The sequence below is a fragment of the Brassica napus genome, chromosome C8 (assembly GCF_020379485.1).
Source record: "Brassica napus cultivar Da-Ae chromosome C8, Da-Ae, whole genome shotgun sequence".
Taxonomy (NCBI): domain Eukaryota; kingdom Viridiplantae; phylum Streptophyta; class Magnoliopsida; order Brassicales; family Brassicaceae; genus Brassica; species Brassica napus.
The window spans coordinates 23,043,034-23,064,789 of NC_063451.1; the positions used below are offsets into that span (position 1 = coordinate 23,043,034).

General features: G+C 35.8%; 1 protein-coding gene, 1 long non-coding RNA gene and 1 other non-coding gene across 3 annotated transcripts; 1 reads left to right on the forward strand and 2 right to left on the reverse strand.

Annotated features, from left to right (window-relative positions):
* Window positions 1–369: 369 nt before the first annotated feature.
* Window positions 370–1,941, forward strand: LOC125591469. The gene is made up of 2 exons (XR_007327502.1): window positions 370–905; window positions 1,005–1,941. It is a non-coding gene; the product is annotated as an uncharacterized LOC125591469 (long non-coding RNA).
* A 3,037-nt stretch (window positions 1,942–4,978) lies between these two features.
* TRNAI-GAU lies at window positions 4,979–5,052 on the reverse strand. Its single transcript has one exon. It is a non-coding gene; the product is annotated as a tRNA-Ile (tRNA).
* A 112-nt stretch (window positions 5,053–5,164) lies between these two features.
* Window positions 5,165–9,859, reverse strand: LOC106429481 (gibberellic acid methyltransferase 1-like). Its single transcript, XM_048765760.1, has 4 exons — window positions 9,299–9,859; window positions 8,812–9,001; window positions 5,986–6,080; window positions 5,165–5,670 (listed from the first exon to the last, which is right to left on the reverse strand). The coding sequence occupies exons 1-4, from the start codon at window positions 9,770–9,772 to the stop codon at window positions 5,299–5,301; spliced, it is 1,131 nt and encodes a 376-aa protein (XP_048621717.1). The 5' UTR covers window positions 9,773–9,859; the 3' UTR covers window positions 5,165–5,298.
* Between the last annotated feature and the right edge of the window lie 11,897 nt (window positions 9,860–21,756).

A 21,756-nucleotide genomic window follows, 5' to 3' on the forward strand; every position in this document is an offset into this window, starting at 1 on the left:
TATTAATTGTAAAGTTTTTATGACTACAAAGCAAAATTAGATATTATGCATATAGTTCAATTGTTTATGTTATACAAATATAATATATGTAAAATGTATGATAAAATATAATTTATTACAAGTTTACATGCATCAAGCAATTTATATAATATTTTAAAATAAAAATTAATATTTTTCAAAAATTATGAATATGTTTATAAATATAATTATTACATTTATAAATACAAATAACTAAATAGCTAATAAGAGAGTATAGTTGTAAATCAAATAAATAATAAAATCAACAAATCATATTTCAGATAAGAAATTATATAAATAAATTAAATAATTAGTTTTTAATTTATTATAAACATAAATTAAATTATTAATACAGACTTGCGCGTAGCGTGAGTATAAAATCTAGTCATTCTTTATATATAAAATACAGCTTCCTCTCTTCTTAGACATGCCACATGAGATTCCATGTAATCAATTAGGTGCAGAAGAGCGCGACACGTGTCCACTTAAACTAAACGCTGAGTTTCATTTATTCTGGTGTCCATTTCGTTTGGGCTTTAGTGCGTATTCGGGCTTAATGAAACCCAACCCGGATAAAGAGTAGCTCCAATTGTTATGGAAGCGCGTCGTTTCTGATTTAGGGATCAACACGTTCTTCATCTCCCCCATTCGAGAGCTAATCTCAACCTAAGGTTTCCATGGCGTTGTTTCATGTTCTTCCTAACAATCCGAGAAGCTATCAGTTACAGATTCATCCTCTTAAATCCACCACCCACGATCTACATGTTCTTTCATCTTCTTCCTAACAATCCGAGAAGCTATACAGATTCATCTTCTTAAATCCACCATCCACGATCTACCTTGAATGCGATCTTCACGCAAGGCCGTGGAACCTCGACTATAAAAAGGTAACCTTTCCTACTATGAGAACCATCTCCTCATTCCATTTGTTTAAACTTATTTTCTGTAAATTGGCTAAAGCAACAATTTTTATTTTCGATTTGAAGACCAGACGAGTACGGTACAGTAGGAGGAGGAAAGCGGTAGCGACGGAGGAGAGGAGGATCAAGGCAATGAGGGACCAGCCGTGTCCGGTTTGAATCCGGTTGTTTATTGTAATTTTCCCGTCCCTTAAAACTCATGTTCATCATTATTTTGAACACACATGGTGATCAGATTCATATTTATCAGAATTATTCTTTTTGTATATTTCCTCTTTGCAATATGATTTGAATCTGTTGTTTATTATTATTTTCCTCATTCCAGTGTTCATTGTCTTCCCATATACAAGCGACTGGGTTCTATGTTTTACTTAAAACTCTCGTGTTCACTTAAGACTTCATTATATTCAGGTTCCTGGTCTCCACCTTTTGCTTCTATATATCCAATTGTCACCCTTTGGAAACCAAACCCTACATTTACTGTTTGTCCCACTTAACACAAGCTTCTGACCGTGCAGCTCCATATGCCTTTCAAGTTCTTTCTTTTGTTTAAGGCAGACACCGCTGAAGGTGCAGAGATGTATAAGGTAATCAAAGAGACTACTAATCACCCAAGGGTGAAGTTCACAGATTTTGAATGTGGTCTGGTGGGTGCTCTGAAGAATTGTGTTGTATCAGCTGTAGCTTAGCTGCTTGGTGGAGCTTTTTTGGGTGTGATAAAGCTGTGAGATCTAGAAGAAACAAAGAGTTAGTTGATAATCAGTGAACATCAAAATAAATAGTCAGTTTTAGATTGTTGGAAGGGTAAGTGTTCTTTTATGTTTAATAAAGTGACCACCCGAATCTAGAGATCAATGAACATTGATGAATATGATTCTTGCAACTCTCTATTCTGTTATAGTTTCTCTTATTTATTGCTGCAAGTCCCATGCTATGCATGAGTTTAGTACCAAAGCTCTTCATTCATGTAGAAGGTTAAAGTATACAACAATCTATTCAGGTTTGTTGTGTGATTTTCTAAATTTCTTAAAATTGATTTAACAAAGGAATGGAGAGACTGGGATGAAGAGGTGATACTGCTGATTCCATAGCATGCCACATTTTGCAATAACATGTTAGATCACATTTTAGCTCTACTTTGTTCTCAATATTAAATGAAATTTTTTCATCAACACAGTAGCTAATGCGTGGAAAACTGGTTTGGCTACAAGGTTTTTAAGCAGTTGACTTTTATTTATTTTTATGTTATTCGGTTATAGAAAATTATCAACTTGGGGATCTCCTAAAAAATTACAATTTTTTTAAGGCCATTGCAAATTAGTAGACATTAATTTACAAGAAATAATTTTATTCAATAATAAAATACAATCAATATACAATAATATAATTATGTATGATAAAATTATTGCAAGAATTATATTTTATAAGTTAGGCAGTAATATTTATTTCAAAAATTCTGATCAAAGTAATGGGTAACTTCATTTTCATATATAATAATATATAAGATTCTAATAAACATGTATACATATAAATAGTAACAATAGTTTCATATTGTCTATTTATCTGTCTTAAAATAGTTTTAGTTATAATGAATAAGTTATTTCTTTATATCGCGTAAATCATTAGTTTTATAAGTAAATAATTATATTTTAAAATTTTATTATAATTATACAAGTTTATAATTTACAAAATGAAGAATAAAATAGATAGATAAAGTTGCTAGATAAAGTTGCTGTAAAATAATTACGAAACTTAATTTTATTTTAACTTAAAATGAAACAAATTTGTACTATTAATTTTATTCGTATGCCGCCTGTCCGTAGGGCGGGTTTACCCTAGTCTATATATATAAAAGAGGGTTATCTCTCTCCTGGTGAAGCCACCTCAGCATCCAGGTCACAAAATCAAGTCATATGGTATCGACACGTGTCCACTATCATCGACATTGCGTTTCATTAATTGAATTGATACGGGCTTTAGCTACAATTTGGGCTCTGTAGGAAGCCATTTGGGCTCATAAAACAAAACTAATAGGTACGATATTCTCAACATCGTCTTCTCCGCTTGATCGTACCCTGAAATTGAGATTAGGTCAAGCTCCAATGGAGGTTGTACGAGGTTGTACGTCTCAAATATTCGCTTGGAATCATTGTGTCGGTCTCCTTCATGACGTTTCGTTTCTGATTCATCGCCTCTGTTACGTTATGTAGTTAAGTGTTCAGCGCCATTAACATCGTTCTTTACTCCTTGGACCCACTCCACCCACGATTCATCATTCAATACATATCTTCTTCCTTCCAGGCGGTGAAACTTAACCTATAAAAAGGTATGTCTTCTTCCCATAAACAGCATCTTCCGCAATCCTACTTCAATTGAAACTTTGTTCTTAGAAAAATAGCTATCTTATCTACTATTTTTGCTGATCTGAAGTCTGGACGTTATTCATCCTCAACGTCCATCCACCGTGAAGGTGCTCAGGTTTTAGGAAGCCAGAAATGCGATGCTCCTCTTGGATGCTAAGGTGATTCTGTTCTTTAAAGTCATGTACATCATTGTTCATCATAAACTCACAGGTGTTTAGATTTATATTTATCAGAATTATGTTTCTCCTCTTTGCGATATGGTTTTGGATCCGGTTGTTTATAATGATTTTTTATCCGTTCATAAAAGTCATGTTCATCATTGATTTGATGCTTATTAATCATAATTTTTGTTTCCACTTATGTTATACCTCTTTGCGGTTTTGAATCCGTTTTTTAAATTGTGATTTTCCCAGTCCTTTTAGCTCATGTTCATCATTGTTTTGATCTTCGTTCTGTGGATTAATCTCTGCGCTTGATGAAATGCTGCCGTATTAATAATGGCTCATGGGTTTGATCTTCGCTCTGTGGGCCAAAATCTTTTCCACTCTTGTTTGATATCTTTTTTTTTGTAACACATACGATTATATTAAATCTAAAATGAGTTTAAACTATTACATCCGGAGCTATGCTCATCGGTAACAAGATAGGAACCGGAGGGGATCCTCGACGGTTTGATGAACATCATAAAACAGAACATAAAACAAGTGATAACAAAGCTAAACGAGAGAGTCTTGCTCGTCCATTGGAGAACCGTGGGAAGCATGAGATGTATCCCTGAATAGGTTACTACCATGAGCATGAAGTAGTCGGAACCGACGTTGATTAGACCAAACGGCAAAGTTTGGAAGGAGGTGGAACGAGCATGAACAGCTCTAGCTCCAACATCGAGGCTCCACGAAGAGACTATGTGAATCTCAACAGAACCGAAGAGTATAAAAATCCTAGATTTTACGTTGACGAACAAATAGGATGGACCTTGAAACCGAATAGCGCCAGTGACAAAATCAGAGCTAATGAAAACTCTACTGACCTGTGATGGATGTACAAATAATGGCAATTTAAGCACAACATCACGGCTTTGGGCTAGGTGAACCCTTTTCACTGAGGGGCGACGGCGGATTGTGGACAGACATGATGCTTTGGAGGAGGAATGGTGGCTCAAGTTTATAACAATCGGCAAGTTTAAGCTCCATAAATGGTTTTGGTTCAGACCAAAGCATGTGTCGGTTGAGTACCAGCAACGCTCGGAAGGGATTGGGATGATGAGGCGATGCGGCGGAGGTGAGGTGATGCTCTTGACGATCAACCATAAAGGTATAGAAGTAGAAGCGGCGGAAGAGCCGGTACCACGATGCCTTGCGACGGCCCTTTGTATGTATTTGACGGAATTTGAGAAGGAAACAATGGTTGAATTCAGGCAATGACTTTGGAATCCAACATTACCGTATTGAATCCGTAGAGGTATGACGGAATCCACCCAAAACCACTTATCATATGATTCTGTCAAGCTTGTCATGAAAGTACCTTGAGGTGTGTCAAGCGGAGGTTTTGATCCTAACGAGACAAGAAGCCTCTTGTTTGATATCTAAATACAACTTTTTCTCAATATGAGACATAGGGGACGAAGACGTTTACTGACAAACGTTTGGTGAAAATAGCGTTTTAACTAAAAAACTATGGCCTATACAGGTTTCGAACCTGTGACCTTCGCGTTATCAGCACGACGCTCTAACCAACTGAGCTAATAGGCCATTACGTTCTGTATTAGTGTAGGAAGCTATTGGATAGTTGGATTATTATTAGAATTAGTGTGAGGGTTTGCCGATTTATTTCATCTCCCGCTGTTTGCATCAATGCATAGTGTAGTGATAAAGTAAAGGACAACACTATAATATATCTGAAATACAATATGGTTTCAGTCTACTAATCACTTATTTCAGCTAGTATCCGTCAAACGATGTTGTAGACATAAAACATTTGACATAAGCATCTGTGTATTAATACCAAACCCGAATCGCTGAAACAGCGATCATAGAATAGAAAGAATTCTTCGTGAGAAATTCTTTGTTGTTAGCAGCTCCAATTGCATACCGTTCGTAAAACGTGCTGGTCAGGTCAGGACCGAGATAGGCCTCAACCTTTGGCTTTATTTGAGCAACTTGCACTAAATTAGCCATGGCTCGACCGTAAGAATCCGGATCTTTAATAAACTCTTGTTGTCTAGCATTCATAGGGTCAGCTATTTTCAGTAACTCCATCTTCTCTATCTTGAAACCACCACAACTTTCTATCGCAGCCGTGACTTCCTCAGTGTTTCTAAGGTACAACGGAATGTTGAAAGCATCTCTTCTATCCTCTTCTATTGAACCCTTTTACAAACTCACCAAAAAGATGATAAAATGATTTGTCAACTTGATATATATTATTATATATGTTTCCATAGAAGAGATTTGTTGTTTCAAATTTGATGTTTTAAAATAATTTTGACTTTATTGAAAATTAGTTGACACAATATTTTATTGCATTCTTTATAATTGATTAAATCACTTTAAATTTATATTATTAATAATTCTTTTTTGAAAAAAAAATTCTTCATTTTTATAATTTTAACCAAAACATAAAAAAAGCGAGTATAATATAGAGCATTAAAAAGGTTTATGACGTCAGGATGTGCTCTATATTACCTCATCTACTAGATCTTGCCATGCTTGATCCATCAAAGTTGTGAAAATAAGCTTGAGACGGGAGTCATCACTGACTTGACTCTCTAAGCCAGAAGGTCACTACAAGAAAACAACGGTATTCTGACGGACATTCCGACGGAAAATGAAATCCTCGGAATTTCCCGAGGAATTTCTGAGGAAATTCCGAGGAAACCCAAAATTTGGGTTTCCTCAGAATTTCCTCGGAATATACCGACGGAATTCCGAGGAAACATCAATCCGTCGGAATATTCCGAGGAAATTTCGACGAACTAGTGATCGATCGATGCGTTTTTGAACATATACCCATCGATCGATCACATTGTTACGCTTTGGTCCATCTTAGTGATCGATCGATGCGTTTTTGGACATAAATCCATCGATCGATCCATTTATAAAAAAAACATTCGATATTTTGAAACCCCAAACACTAGTTCCTCGGAATTTCCTCGGAATATTCCGAGGAAATTCCGAGGAACACTTGATATCCTCGATCGATCGATGGGATAATCCCATCGATCGATCACATTGTTACGCTTTGGTCCATCTTCGTGATCGATCGATGCGTTTTTGGACATATATCCATCGATCGATCCGTTTATAAAAAAACATTCGAGATTTTGAAACCCCAAACACTAGATCCTCGGAATTTCCTCGGAATATTCCGAGGAAATTCCGAGGAACACTTGATATCCTCGATCGATCGATGGTATAATCTCATCGATCGATCACATTGTTACGCTTTGGTCCATCTTAGTGATCGATCGATGCGTTTTTGGACATATATCCATCCATCGATCCGTTTAAAAAAAAAATTGACGTTTTGAAACCCCAAACACTAGTTCCTCGGAATTTCCTCGGAATATTCCGAGGAAATTCCGAGGAAGAAAAGGGTTTCCTCGGAATTCCTTCGGAATATTCCGAGGAAATTCCGAGGAAATAGGGTTTTTAAACCGAAAACAACGTTTTTGCGGTTTGAATAACACCTATATAACCCTTATTAAGTGTCTTACGTTCATTATGAAGTCAAAAATTTGTTCCTTACCCTATAATAAACACTTTTCCGATTGTATGAACGAAATCCCCACAACATAAGAGAAACACTTATACACTTTAATGAACGGTAAAGGGAATACTTACAATTCGTTTTGAAATTTGTTATTTCATGGTTTATGCTCATCTATACAAAGAATCCTCAATGGTATGCATTACAATTGTATAAGAAATGAAATACGGCAAAAAAAATTGATGTTTTGAAACCCCAAACACTAGTTCCTCGGTATTTCCTCGGAATATTCCGAGGAAATTCCGAGGAACAATCTAAATAAATAGAAATACATGCACAGGATATTCTTTTTCCTCGAATTAATGAAAATATTCCGAGGAAATTCCGACGGATATTTAAGTGGCCGTCGGAATTTCCTCGAAATATTTTCATTTAACCGGGCAAACAAGCCGCCAAATATTTCGGGAAAATTGAAATTGAAAATACTGAAGGAATTCCGACGGAAAATATCCGTCGGACCCAAGGTTTTATAAACTTCAAACGCATCTTCTTCCCCATTTCTCTCTTCTTCCTCTCCGGCGATCTCTCTCTCCTTCTGGCGTTCTCCACCTTCTCTCGCGACGAACTCTCCGGCGAATCCTTTCCATTCCCTTACAAATCATGTAAGGATCGTATCTCACTCTCTTAGGTCCTATTTGTTAGGTTTTTAAGTAGATTTGATGATTTTAGAAGGTTTTTGATAGATTTTTGTAAGGGTGATTGGGTAGGATTGTGATTTGTTGTGTAATAGGTTTAGAATTGTGATTTAGTTGTGTTGAATTGATTTAGAACTTTTTTTATAAATTGTTCATTATTTTTGTATTTACAAAACGTTTTTTCTATATAAATTCGATTTTACAAAACGTTTTTTGTTTATAAATTCAATTTTTGGATTTATAAAAGATGATTTCATATTTATAAAAATATTTATATTTATTAAAACTAATTTTGTATTTATAAAACATTTTTTTGATTTATAAACACTATTTTTTTTTTTTGTATTTATAAAAACTATTTTTAAATATACAAACCGTTCTTTGTATATAAATTTGATTTTTGGATTTATAAAAGATGATTTCATATTTTAAAATTAATTTTGTATTTATAAAATATTTTTTTTTTATTTATAAACACTATTTTATTATTTTTTGTATTTATAAAAAGTATTTTGTATTTATAAAAAGATGATTTCATATCTATAAAAATATTTATATTTATAAAACTAATTTTGTATTTATAAAACATTTTTTGATTTATAAACACTATTTTATTATTTTTTGTATTTATAAAAATTATTTTGTATTTATAAAAAGATGATTTCATATTTATTAAAACTAATTTTGTATTTATAAAACATTTTTTTATTTATAAAAATAATTTTATTATTTTTTGTATTTTAAATATGTTTTCTATTTCAATTTTAATTTTATATTTTCGAATTTCAATTTAAAAAAATAAATTTATAATTTTTTTTTTTAATTTTGGAAATATTCCGAGGAAGTTTATCCCTCGGAATATTCCGAGGACATCTTCCTCGGAATATTCCGAGGAATTTCCGACGAACTTGTGGTCCTCGGAAATTCCGAGGAAATAGGGTTTCCTCGGAATTCTGTCGGAAATTTCCGAGGGATTTCCGAGGAAAGATGAATTTCCGAGGAGTTATTTCCGAGGACTTTTTTCGTCGGTATGTCGTCGGAATATCGTTATTCCGACGACATACCGACGATTTTTTCCCTCAGTATGCCGCTGTTTTCTTGTAGTGGGTCGACCAGCCATTAACATAAACAACATTCCTCCTACCACAATTTCTTCTTTCCGACATTTCAAGAACTCGACTAAGTCTTTGTGTGACTGCTCCGCGTATGCCTCCACAACTTCTCTCTCTGCTCCTTGAATCCACACCCTTCCCTTATTCCATGTTTTCGATCCTTTCTCCATCACCTTTCTAGGTATCTATCATATCCAAAATCAAATAATGATACACTTTTTGGTTGGGAATGATCTGACTTTATAAATTGTTCATTAACATCTAATGGATTTTATATTATATTAAGTTTCAACTAGATGTTTTCATTTATAATAAATAATCAATCAGAAGCTTCGTTTTATTAGCCGTTTTATTATTTTTCATATATATATATATATATATATATATATATATATATATTAATATATTGATACCCAAATACTATGTGTTTTTTTATTCATCAAGAAGTGAGTAAATTAAACTAAATAAAAAGATATATATACCAGAGAGAGCCATTGTAAGGCACTCGTGGTCACAACAACATGGAGCTCTCCTTTTGGAAACAGCCTCATATAGAACGGGAGGGAAGTGCCATAGGTGTAGTACTTCTTCCCCCAGTCGTTAACTCTGTCTTCCAACGGTCGAAACGACGAGAAGAATCTATTGGAAAGGCGCAGGTCGGAGAAGAAGACTTCAAGCTCTGGCTCGGTTCCGCCGTTAATCACGGCCAGCTTCCGCCGTAACACCTCAACTACCGTGTCTACCATGGAAAACGTGTGGCCTCCGTCTCCGAGGCCTAAATTGGCAATCTCTATGTGAACTCCTTGGGTGAGCTCCATGGAGTGGATGGCTGACGTCAGCATTTGTTCGCTCGAGGCTATCGCTGCGGCCGCACCGAAGCTGTTTTTGTCGAAGCTGACGTCACCGTCTCCGCCTTGCATGGAGAGCAATGACTCGAGGCTCATGGAATTATCCATAGTTAATGGTGAAATGGCTAAGAAATTTTTGTTGGTGACGTTAATAACCAGGAGGATCTCTATTTGGTCTTAATGAAAATGCATGAGAAACAAACGTAACGTCTCTATATATATACTCGGCCAGCCACATTACGCAACCATAGGCTTCGACTCGTTTTTACTTTAATCCAATACACGTCACTAAAAATATAGATGTACCTATATGGTCAATTCCAAATATTACTATTACACTACAAGAAAACAGCGACATACTGAGAGAAAAAATCGTCGGTATGTCGTCGGAATAACGAAACAAGTCCTCAGAAATAACTCCTCGGAATTTCTTCTTTCCTAGGAAATCCCTCGGAATTTTCCGACGGAATTCCGAGGAAACAAATTTCCGAGGACATTCCGAGGACCACTAGTTCGTCGGAAAGCTCCTCGGAATATACCGAGGGAGAACGTCGTCGGGATATTTCCTCGGAACTTCGTCGATCGATGCGTTTTTGGACATATATCCATCGATCGATCCGTTTATAAAAAAACGTTCGGAATATTCCGAGGAACATGTCCCTCGGTATAAACGGATCGATCGATGGTTATATGTCCAAAAACGCATCGATCGATCGAGTATATCAAGTGTTCCTCGGAATTTCCTCGGTATTTCATTTCCTCGGAATGTAAAAAATATTAATTTTTTTAAAAAAATAAAATTTTTGAAATTTAAATTCGAAAATATAAAATTAAAATTAAAATTGAAATCATATTAATTAATATTCAAAGTTTCACAAATAAAAATAAAACATTCCGAGTTTTTGGAAAAAAAAAAAACTACGGGTCTGGCACGTCCGGGAACACCTCGTTCGGGTACATCCTCTGCATCATCTCCATCATTTGCTGGTCAGCCCTCCTCTGTGCCTCATAGCCCGCCTGTTGAGCCGCCATCTGGGTCTCCAACAAAGATATGCGATCATCCTTACCATGTTTGACCCGATACCACCACGACCACGACGCTGTCGAGGCCGGGTCTGATCATCATGTGACCTGTAAATTAAAAAATATATTTAATAAATATAGAAATATATAAATTATTTTTTTTTATAAAAAAATCCCAAATAATAGTTTTTAATCATTCTAAAAAGATTTATAGATATTAAAAATGTTTAATAAATATATAAAAATAGTTCTAATAAACAAAAAATAGTTTTAATAAATAAAAAATTTATATAATATAAATATATATATATTTTTTTTTAAAACAAAATCCCAAATAATATTTTTTAATCACAAAAAAAGTTTTATAGATATTAAAAATGTTTTGTAAAATCCAAAAAATCGAATTTATATACAAAAAACATTTTGTAAAATCCAAAAAATCGAATTCATATACAAAAATCGTTTTGTAAAATACAAAAATCGATTTTATATACAAAAATCGATTTTATAAATACAAAAAAAAATAAAAAAATTATAAAAAAATTCTAAATCAATTCAACAAAACAAATTATTCAACCAAATCACAATTCTAAACCTATTATACAACCAAATCACAATCCTAACCAATCACCCTAACAAAAATCTATCAAAACTACACAAAAACCTAACAAATAGAACCTAAGAGAGTGGGATAGGGTCCTTACATGATTTGTGTAAGAGAAGTGGGAGATCGCCGGAGATATCGTCGGAATTCAGGGAGAAATCGCCGGAGAGAAGAGAGGAGTCGCGCAGAGGAAGAAGAGAGAAATGGGGAAGAAGAAGCGGCTCGTGGTTATAAAACCTAGGGTCCGACGGATACTATCCGTCGGAATTCTAATTTCAATTTTCGCGAAATATTTGCCCGGTAAAATGAAAATATTCCGAGGAATTTCCGACGGGTAGTAAAATATCCGTCGGAATTTCCTCGGAATATTCCGAGGAAATACCGAGGAACTAGTGTTTGGGGTTTCAAAACATCAATTTTTTTTGCCGTATTTTATTTCTTATACAATTGTAATGCATACCATTGAGGATTATTTGTATAGATGAGCATATACCATGAAATAACAAATTTCAAAACGAATTGAAAGTATTCCCTTTACCGTTCATTAAAGTGTATAAGTGTTTCTCTTATGTTGTGGGATTTCGTTCATACAATCGGAAAAGTGTTTATTATAGGGTAAAGAACAAATTTTTGACTTCATAATGAACGTAAGACACTTAATAAGGGTTATAGAGGTGTTATTCAAACCGCAAAACGTTGTTTTCGGTTTAAAAACCCAATTTCCTCGGAATATTCCGAGGAAACCCTTTTCTTCCTCGGAATTCCATCGGAATATTCCGAGGAAATACCGAGGAACTAGTGTTTGGGATTTCAAAACATCATTTTTTTTATAAACGGATTGATCGATGGATATATGTTCAAAAATGCATCGATCGATCGAGTATATCAAATGTTCCTCGGAATTTCCTCGGAATATTCCGAGGCTTTTCCGAGGAAACAGGGTTTGGGGTAACAAAGTGATTGATCGATCCCAAAATGGATCGATCGATCACTAAGATGGACCAAAGCGTAACAATGTGATCGATCGATTAGATTATCCGATCGATCGATGTGGATATCCAATAGATCGAATGAACAAAATCTCGAACGTTTTTTTATAAACGGATCGATCGATGGATATATGTTCAAAAACACATCGATCGATCGAGTATATCAAATGTTCCTCGGAATTTCCTCGGAATATTCTGAGGCTTTTCCGAGGAAACAGGGTTTGGGGTAACAAAGTGATCGATCGATCCCAAAATGGATCGATCGATTACTAAGATGGACCAAAGCGTAACAATGTGATCGATCGATTAGATTATCCGATCGATCGATGTGGATATCCAATAGATCGAAGGAACAAAATCTCGAACGTTTTTTTATAAACGGATCGATCGATGGATATATGTTCAAAAACACATCGATCGATCGAGTATATCAAGTGTTCCTCCGAATTTCCTCGGTATTTCTTTAAAAAAAAAAAATCAATTGTAGTCTGTTTCCGAGTCATCATCGTCGGAATTTCCTCGGAATTTTGTAAAATCCCCCAACGGCTCTCCAACGGCTATAATATTTCCTCGGAATTCATCGGCTTTTTCCGAGGAACACATTTTTCCTCGGTATTTCATAAGAATATTCCGATGGATTGATATTTCCTCGGAATTCCGTCGGTATATTCCGAGGAAATTCCGAGGAAACCAAATTTTGGGTTTCCTCGGAATATCCTCGGAAATTCCTCGGGATATTCCGAGGATTTCATTTTCCGTCGGAATGTCCGTCAGAATACCGCTGTTTTCTTGTAGTTTTATTTTGTTTTGTTTTTCCAAAAATTACCATTAAACCTATGAATTTTGAAATATCACAAATTTTAGGTTTAGAAAATGATTCCATAAAGTTTATACATACGCAAGAACCATTCTAAGAAAGCTCTTTTCAAAAAAAAAAGAACTATTCTAAACTAAACTTTTATTAACCTTTGTAAAACCTAATATATGATTTATACATTTATTCAAATTATAATCTTACGGGAGTTAAATTTGTATTTATTGGTCTTTTATGACATTTCTATAACATTTTTTAAAACTTTTTATACTACAAGCAAGAAAACCTTATGAAAAAGTCTTAAATGTACCAATGAAATTTGTAAAGTGTGAATCAAGTTGGAGAATAAATTAAATGAATCAAACTGTTGAGAGCTGAGATTTTCCACCGTTCATTTTATAATGTTTCAGCTACTTCAGTCTACATCGAAGAATTAGCTAATTTGGTAAATGGTTACATATGGGTTATAGCGTGCAACAGATATGTTTACCTTAAGCAAACAACATTTTAAAGTATTCATAATGAAGGTTGACCAAAAATTAAAAAGTATTCATAATGAAGATACGTCGCTGTCTCTAAATCTAAAGGGACTAGTAGTTGGCGGACAAAAGAAAAGAATAAGAGACTAGCAGTTGCGTTTTACCTTTGGTATCTATAAATACTAGTAGATATGGTTATTGACAAACCAGTCTTTGTCTGTCCTTTAAGATTATTTTCTTCTTTCGATATATATATTGATAACCAATAAAATCATAAAATATCACAAGAGATATAACAAAATGTTCCGAAAATTTCCACAAGAGTGTGGATCAAGTTTGAGATGATCGGAATAAAATGGCACGGAAAATGATGGTCTTTTCACTACAAGAAAACATCGGTATTCTGACGGACATTCCAACGGAAAATAAAATCTTCGGAATATCCCGAGGAATTTCCGAGGATATTCCGAGGAAACACAAAATTTGGTTTCCTCGGAATTTCCTCGGAATATACCGACGGAATTTCGAGGAAATATTAATCCGTCAGAATATTCTTATGGAATACCGAGGATAAACGTATTCCTCGGAAAAAACCGATGAATTCCGAGGATATATTATAGCCGTTAGAGAGCCGTTGGGAGATTTTAAAAATTCCGAGGAAATTCCGACGAACTAGCCGTTTCCGTCGGAATTTCCTCGGTCTGTCGGCAGGATTTCAACTATAAATACAAGCACCCCTCTTCCTCTTCATTCACTTCATATCTTCATCCTCCCTCTTACTCTCTTTACACACGAATTTGATTCATAAAAAACATGTCTTCTTCAAATTATTTTCGTTCTTGGATCGATCGACCTCATTTGGATCCGAACACGAGATTGCTTACGGAAGAATACCAACGAGGTATAATCGAATTCATGGGGCTAGTTCACCGACAACCGAAAGCAAAAACAGGTATGTTAAGATGTCATTCTCTAATTGTAAAAATAGAAAGGTTATTAAAGAGAGAGATGTTTGGACTCATCTATATTTGAGTGGGTTTACACGAAGTTACAAAATTTGGTATCATCATGGAGAAACTGATTATGAACATGGTAGTACTAGCGAACCTCAGCCAGCGGTTAGATTAGAAGAACCAATTAGAACATATGTAGATTATGGTGTAGGTACTGAGCAGATGGTAAATGATCATTTTAGAGGGGAAGATTTACCCAATGCACAAGCTATGAGATTTTATGATATGTTGGATGCTGGAAAGCAACCATTGTACGAAGGTTGCAGAGATGGTCATTCAGCTTTATCATCTGCTACAATATTGATGGGCATTAAAACAGATTATAATTTGGCTGAAGACTGTGTGGATGCGATTGCTGATTTTGTAAAAGGTATTCTACCCGAGGATAATGTAGCTCATGGTTCATACTACGAGGTTCAGAAACTCGTAGCTGGTCTTGGTTTATCGTATCAGGTAATAGATGTATGCAGCGACAACTGCATGATTTATTGGAGGGCGGATGAACAGCGGGTTACATGCAAATTTTGTGGAAAGCCTCGTTATAAAGATACGAGTGGAAGAGTTCCAATGCCATATAAATGGATGTGGTATTTGCCTTTGACGGAAAGGTTGCAGAGGTTGTATCTGTCTGAACGCACAGCGCAACCAATGAGATGGCATGCGGAGCACTCAACAGATGGTGAGATCAGACATCCTTCAGATGCAAAAGCGTGAAGCATTTCCAATCAAAGTATCCCGACTTTGCGTATGAGAGAAGAAATGTCTACCTTGGATTATGTACTGATGGTTTCAGCCCGTTTGGCAAGAGTGAAAGACAGTATTCTCTATGGCCAGTCATTCTTACACCATACAACCTACCCCCAAACTTGTGCTTGCGACGAGAGTTTTTGTTTCTCTCGATTCTCGTTCCCGGACCAGAGCATCCTAAGAGATCACTTGATGTGTTTCTTCAGCCACTAATATATGAGTTGCAACAACTATGGGCTCAAGGTGCTGAAACATACGATGTTTCGTGTAAAGAAAACTTTCAAATGCGGGCAGTACTAATGTGGACAATAAGTGATTTTTCAGCATATGGTATGTTATCTGGATGGATAACGCATGGAAGGCTATCATGTCCATATTGTCAAGATAACACTGATGCTTTCCACCTAAAACACGGAAGGAAAACGTGTTGGTTTGACTGTCACAGGAGATTCCTACCACCTGATCATCCATATCGTAGGAGTAGGAATTTGTTTACGAAGAACAAGAGGGTGTTTGACAGTCCACCTCCGGAAATTTGGGGGAAAGATTTGAAGACACAACTAAAAGATTTTGGTGCAGAAAGGACGCCAGACGTTGGTGGACATGAGCATTTTCCGGTAGATGCTGTTGGAGACCTACATAACTGGCACAAAAAAAAGTATTTTCTGGGATCTGCCATACTGGGAGGATCATCTGCTAAGGCATAATTTAGATGTCATGCATATTGAGAAGAACTTTTTTGACAATCTCATGAACACGATCCTTAATGTTCAAAGTAAAACAAAGGATAATTTGAAGTCAAGACTGGATTTAGTCGATATATGTGCTCGTTCAGAACTTCATGTTGATGAGAATGGTAGGGCTCCTTTTCCCATATACCGACTTGATGCAGAGGGAAAAGATGCGTTCTTTGATTGGATTTCAAACGATGTGGAATTTCCAGACGGTTACGCATCTAATTTGCGTAACTGTATCGACAGAAAGGAAGGAAAGTTTACTGGCTTGAAAAGCCACGATTGCCATGTAATGATGCAGCGCCTCCTTCCGTTTGCCTTCAAGGAACTATTATCGCGAAATGTTCGTGAATCAATTGCAGGGATAAGTGGTTTCTTCCGCGATTTATGCACGAGATCAGTGACTCTTGAAGATATTGAAAATTTGAAGACTAACATAGCCGTGATTCAGTGCAACCTTGAGAAGATATTTCCTCCCTCATTTTTTGATGTTATGGAGCATCTTGTTATTCACCTGGCAAGAGAATTGGAACTTGGTGGTCCTGTGCAGTATAGATGGATGTATCTGTATGAGCGATATATGTTCCATTTGAAGAAGATGGTGAAAAATTTAAGTAGGGTGGAAGGTTCTATAGTCGCACAGATGATCAAAGAAGAAACTTCAAACTTTGCCGAGTAGTACTTTCCAGCAGAAGTTCAGACCAAAAACAGAAGACCTGCTCGGTATGATGATAGAGGCGAACGGGCAACATATCATGTTACGGTTCCAGACATTTTCACAGACGTTGGACGACTTAGAGGAAAACCAAACGACCGTCGATTTACTGAGCAGGAGCGCAGTAATTTGCAAACATATTTGCTCACCAACTGCGAAGATGTTCTTCAATATGAGAGGTAAATAAATTAGCTAACAAATTTTTATTTTAACAAGTTGAAATTTAAATCTTAATTAATTACATTATGGTCATCATATGTACAGGATTTTCATGGCAGAAAAGAGGTTCGAATATAGATACGCCACAGAGGACAAACTAGAAGAAATGAAGCAGAGAGAATTTTCTGGATGGATGTTTACTTATGTGAGTGCTTTAAACAAATTAAAATATTATTTATCACATATTTATACTAATTCACATTTATTGATATAACATATATATGTGCTATTAATATAGGTGTCTGCTGGTTTGGCCAGAGGTGAAACATTTGACGATTGGATACGCGAGGTGGTCGTTGGACCAAAATTTGTTGTGAAGTCATATCCGAGATTTTGTACGCGAGGATATGCATTCACAACTCAGAAGAGTAGACGTTCGAGTACGACATATGATGCTGGCGTTTGTTCTGCATCAGGAGATGATGTATACTACGGACACATACATGAGATTTTGGAAATCAAGTATTTGGACATGGTTGGATTGCGTTGTACTGTTTTCTATTGTGATTGGCACGACAACACTCTAGATCGAAGTGTGAGAACAGATGCATTTGGTGTTGCATCAGTAAATTCGAGGCGAAAGCTGCAATATTATGATCCTTTCATTCTTGCTTCTCAGGCCGATCAGGTAATTAAATGTTAATTATTTAGAATGATTCATCATCATGTGTATTAATTTATAATTTTACTAATAATTTTTTAAATGTTACAGGTTTGTTATATCAAGTACCCCCGGGTAAGGAACAGAGATGATCCATGGGTTACTGTTACAAGAGTCAACCCGAGAGGCCGAGTTCAGGGAAGTTCTGAGCTGGAAGACCCACTACAACCAAGCACATCCGGCAACTTAAGTGCAGCAGGAGATTTAGCTGGAGTTGACCTTGTAGTCGATTTAACCGACTTCGGAGAGGAAGCCGTCGTTCACGTAGAGGATGAACCAGTGATTGGAGAGTTTCACCAAGATCCAGATTCAGATTCATCTGGTGATGATGACTCAGAAACAGACTAGCATCGACTTTTTTTTAATAGAAATACCGACGGAATTCCGAGGAAGATAAGGGTTTCCTCGGAATTCCCTCAGAATATTCCGAGGAAATTCCGAGGAAGTAGGGTCTTTAAACCGAAAATAACGTTTTACGATTTGAATAACACTTATATAACCCTTATTAAGTGTCTTAGACTGATTATGAAGTCAAAAATTTGTTCCTTACCCTATAATAAACACTTTTCCGATTGTATGAACGAAATCCCCACAACATAAGAGAAACACTTACACACTTTAATGAACGGTAAAGGGAATACTTACAATTCGTTTTGAAATTTTGTTATTTCATGGTTTATGATCATCTATACAAAGAATCCTCAATGATATGCATTACAATTGTATAAGAAATGAAATACGGCAAAAAAATCGATGTTTTGAAACCCCAAACACTAGTTCCTCGGAATTTCCTCGGAATATTCCGACGGAATTCCGAGGAAGATAAGGGTTTCCTCGGAATTTCCTCGGAATATTCCGAGAAAATTCTGAGGAAGTAGGGTTTTTAAACCGAAAACAACGTTTTGCGGTTTGAATAACACTTATATAACCCTTATTAAGTGTCTTAGACTGATTATGAAGTCAAAAATTTGTTCCTTACCCTATAATAAACACTTTTCCGATTGTATGAACGAAATCCCCACAACATAAGAGAAACACTTATACACTTTAATGAACGGTAAAGGGAATACTTACAATTCGTTTTGAAATTTTGTTATTTCATGGTTTATGATCATCTATACAAAGAATCCTCAATGGTATGCATTACAATTGTATAAAAAATGAAATACGGCAAAAAAATCGATGTTTTGAAACCCCAAACACTAGTTCCTCGGTATTTCCTCGGAATATTCCGACGGAAATCCGACGGATATTTAAGTATCCGTCGGAATTTCCTCGGAATATTTTCATTTAACCGGGCAAATATTTCGCGAAAATTGAAATTGGAATTCCGAGGAAATTCCGACGGAAACTATCCGTCGGACCCTAGGTTTTATAACCACGAGCCGCTTCTTCTTCCCCATTTCTCTCTTCTTCCTCTCCGGCTCATCTCCCTCCTCTCCGGCGATATCTCCGGCGATCTCCCCCTTCTCTCCGACGATATCTCCGGCGATCTCCCCCTTCTCTTACACAAATCATGTAAGGACCCTATCCCACTCTTTTAGGTTCTATTTGTTAGGTTTTTGTGTAGATTTGATAGATTTTTGTTAGGGTGATTGGTTAAGATTGTGATTTGGTTGTATAATAGGTTTAGAATTGTGATTTGGTTGAATAATTTGTTTTGTTGAATTGATTTAAAAAGATTTTAAAATTTTTTTATTTTTTTGTATTTATAAAATCGATTTTTGTATATAAATTCGATTTTTTGGATTTTACAAAACGTTTTTTGTATATAAATTCGATTTTTTGGATTTTACAAAACATTTTTAATATCTATAAAACTTTTTTGTGATTAAAAATTATTATTTGGGATTTTAAATATAATATAAATTTCTATATTTATTAAAAAAAATTAATATTATTAAAACTATTTTTTGTAATTATTAAACTATTTTTTGTTTATTAGAACTATTTTTATATATTTATTAAAGATTTTTAATATCTATAAAACTTTTTTTGTGATTAAGAATATTGTTGCGGAGTTGGTTCGACAGCCCGGTCGTGACCATCTTCCCTATCTCACTTCGTATCCACATGGACGGGGTCAAACATGGTAATTAAACATATTTTTTTTCATTAAAATTTGATTCATTACTAAGCGTTTGTTCTTTTATTAGGTTCAACCGATCCGGGAACAGGATCAGCGCATGGATCAACCGTATGATGTACTCGGCCCTCGACAAGGGACATCCGACTTTCACTGACTTCCCTACCGACAAGCAGCATCTGTGGTTTCGTCAGTTTGCGGTAAGTATTCTAATTTTTTACTTATATTTTTAATCTTTAATATAAATTTTCTACTAATTGTGTTTTTTTTCAGCAAGAATTCAACTGGAATTCCGATGAGACGCTCTTTATCTATCACCACTTCGTCCATAAAGTTATGGACAACTATGGGAAGCAGATCCACGAGTGGAAGAAGAAGTGGGAAATCAACAAGGTTTGTTTTTAATTTATTAAACAGTTTTTTAATTTATTAAACTATTTTCTTTTTTTTTATTAAAATGTCCCAAAGTCGATAAACAACACGGTCTGGACGGAGTTGTGTGTGCATTGGGATAAGGAAGAGACGAAAGAAACTTCTTCCACCAACTCCACCAACCGCAGGAGCGACCGTAAAGGGAAGGGCGTCTTCAAGCATAACTTGGGTGCTCAATCTATTGCCTCTCTGGGAGATCGCATGGTAAGTTCAGTCGCTTTTTCTTCAATTATTTATGTTTTGAAATTTTATTTTTTGTGCATTTCTTCTAATTTCTAATGTTTCTTTAATTTATGTTTTTTTCAAGGCGGAAGAAAATGATGGCGAGCCGGTTGATGATCTCGCCCTAATGAAGAGGGCGTATACCAACAAGAAGACCGGCCAGATTGATGACGGTCTTGTGAGGGAAGTGGTCAGCCTGATCTAAACTCAGGTGCAAGACGAAGTGTCCCAGCTTCAAACCGAGGATGACGATTCGATGGCTTCGACCAACTTGTCCCAGTTTCGAATCAACGAAATCGTTGAATCCGTAAGTTCTTTTTTTTAAGTTCAATTCATTTATTTCTTGATTTAAATTTGGCTATTTTCTATTTCAGTCGGTTCCAAAGAAGAAGGGACGTTTGGTCGGTTTGGGTCGTCGCACCCGGTCGGTTCCTCCTTCTTCTGCACCACCGCCCTTTGTTCATCCAGAAGTACTTACGGCTCAGTTGAAGGACAAGAATGATCGCATATCTTTGTTGGAGACCCAGATGGCGGCTCAACAGACGGGCTATGAGGCACAGAGGAGGCTGAACCAGCAAATGATGGAGATGATGCAGAGGATGTACCTGATCGAGGTGTTCCCGAACGTGCCAGACCCGTAGTTTTTTTTTTTTCAAAAACTCGGAATGTTTTATTTTTATTTGTACAACTTTGAATATTATCTAATATATTTTCAATTTTAATTTTAATTTTATATTTTCGAATTTAAATTTCAAAATTTTTATTTTTTAAAAAAAAAATTCCGAGGAAATGAACTCTCGGAATATACCGAGGGACATGTTCCTCGGAATATACCGAGGGACTCATTCCTCGAAATATTCCGAGGGACTCGTTCCTCGGAATTTTCCGAAGGCTCCGTTCTTCGGAAATTCCCGATGAAAATTCCGAGGAACATTTCGTCGGAACTTCCGAAGATTGGACCATCGGAAAGTCCATCGAAATATCCCGAGGAGCTTTCCGACGAACTGGTGGTCCTCGGAGTTTCCTCGGAATTCCGTCGAAAATTCCGAGGAAAAATGAATTTCCGAGGAGTTATTTCCGAGGACTTGTTTCGTCGGTATGTCGTCGGAATAACGTTATTCCGACGACATACCGACGATTTTTTTCCTCAGTATGTCGCTGTTTTCTTATAGTGTTTCCGTAGTTCTTAAGCAAATCATATTAACTTGTTCGTATCATAATTACTATGATTTTGTTTCCAAAAAATGACTGTGAAGACAATTTTACTATAGCACCATAAAAAAATGTTTTGTGATGTTTTGTGCTTATGTTTGTATTTCCATATTTTAATAATTTTAATGCAAACATCAACGTA

What these genes read in the sequence shown, in the direction of transcription:
- LOC106429481 (XM_048765760.1), bottom strand. Translation starts at nt 9,772, where the DNA reads ATGGATAATTCCATGAGCCTCGAGTCATTGCTCTCCATGCAAGGCGGA. An exon ending in CCTTACAATGGCTCTCTCTG is followed by an intron (nt 9,002 to 9,298) that starts GTATATATATCT and finishes TGGATATGATAG; the next exon opens with ATACCTAGAAAGGTGATGGA. An exon ending in GGCAAGATCTAGTAGATGAG is followed by an intron (nt 5,671 to 5,985) that starts GTAATATAGAGC and finishes AGTTTGTAAAAG; the next exon opens with GGTTCAATAGAAGAGGATAG.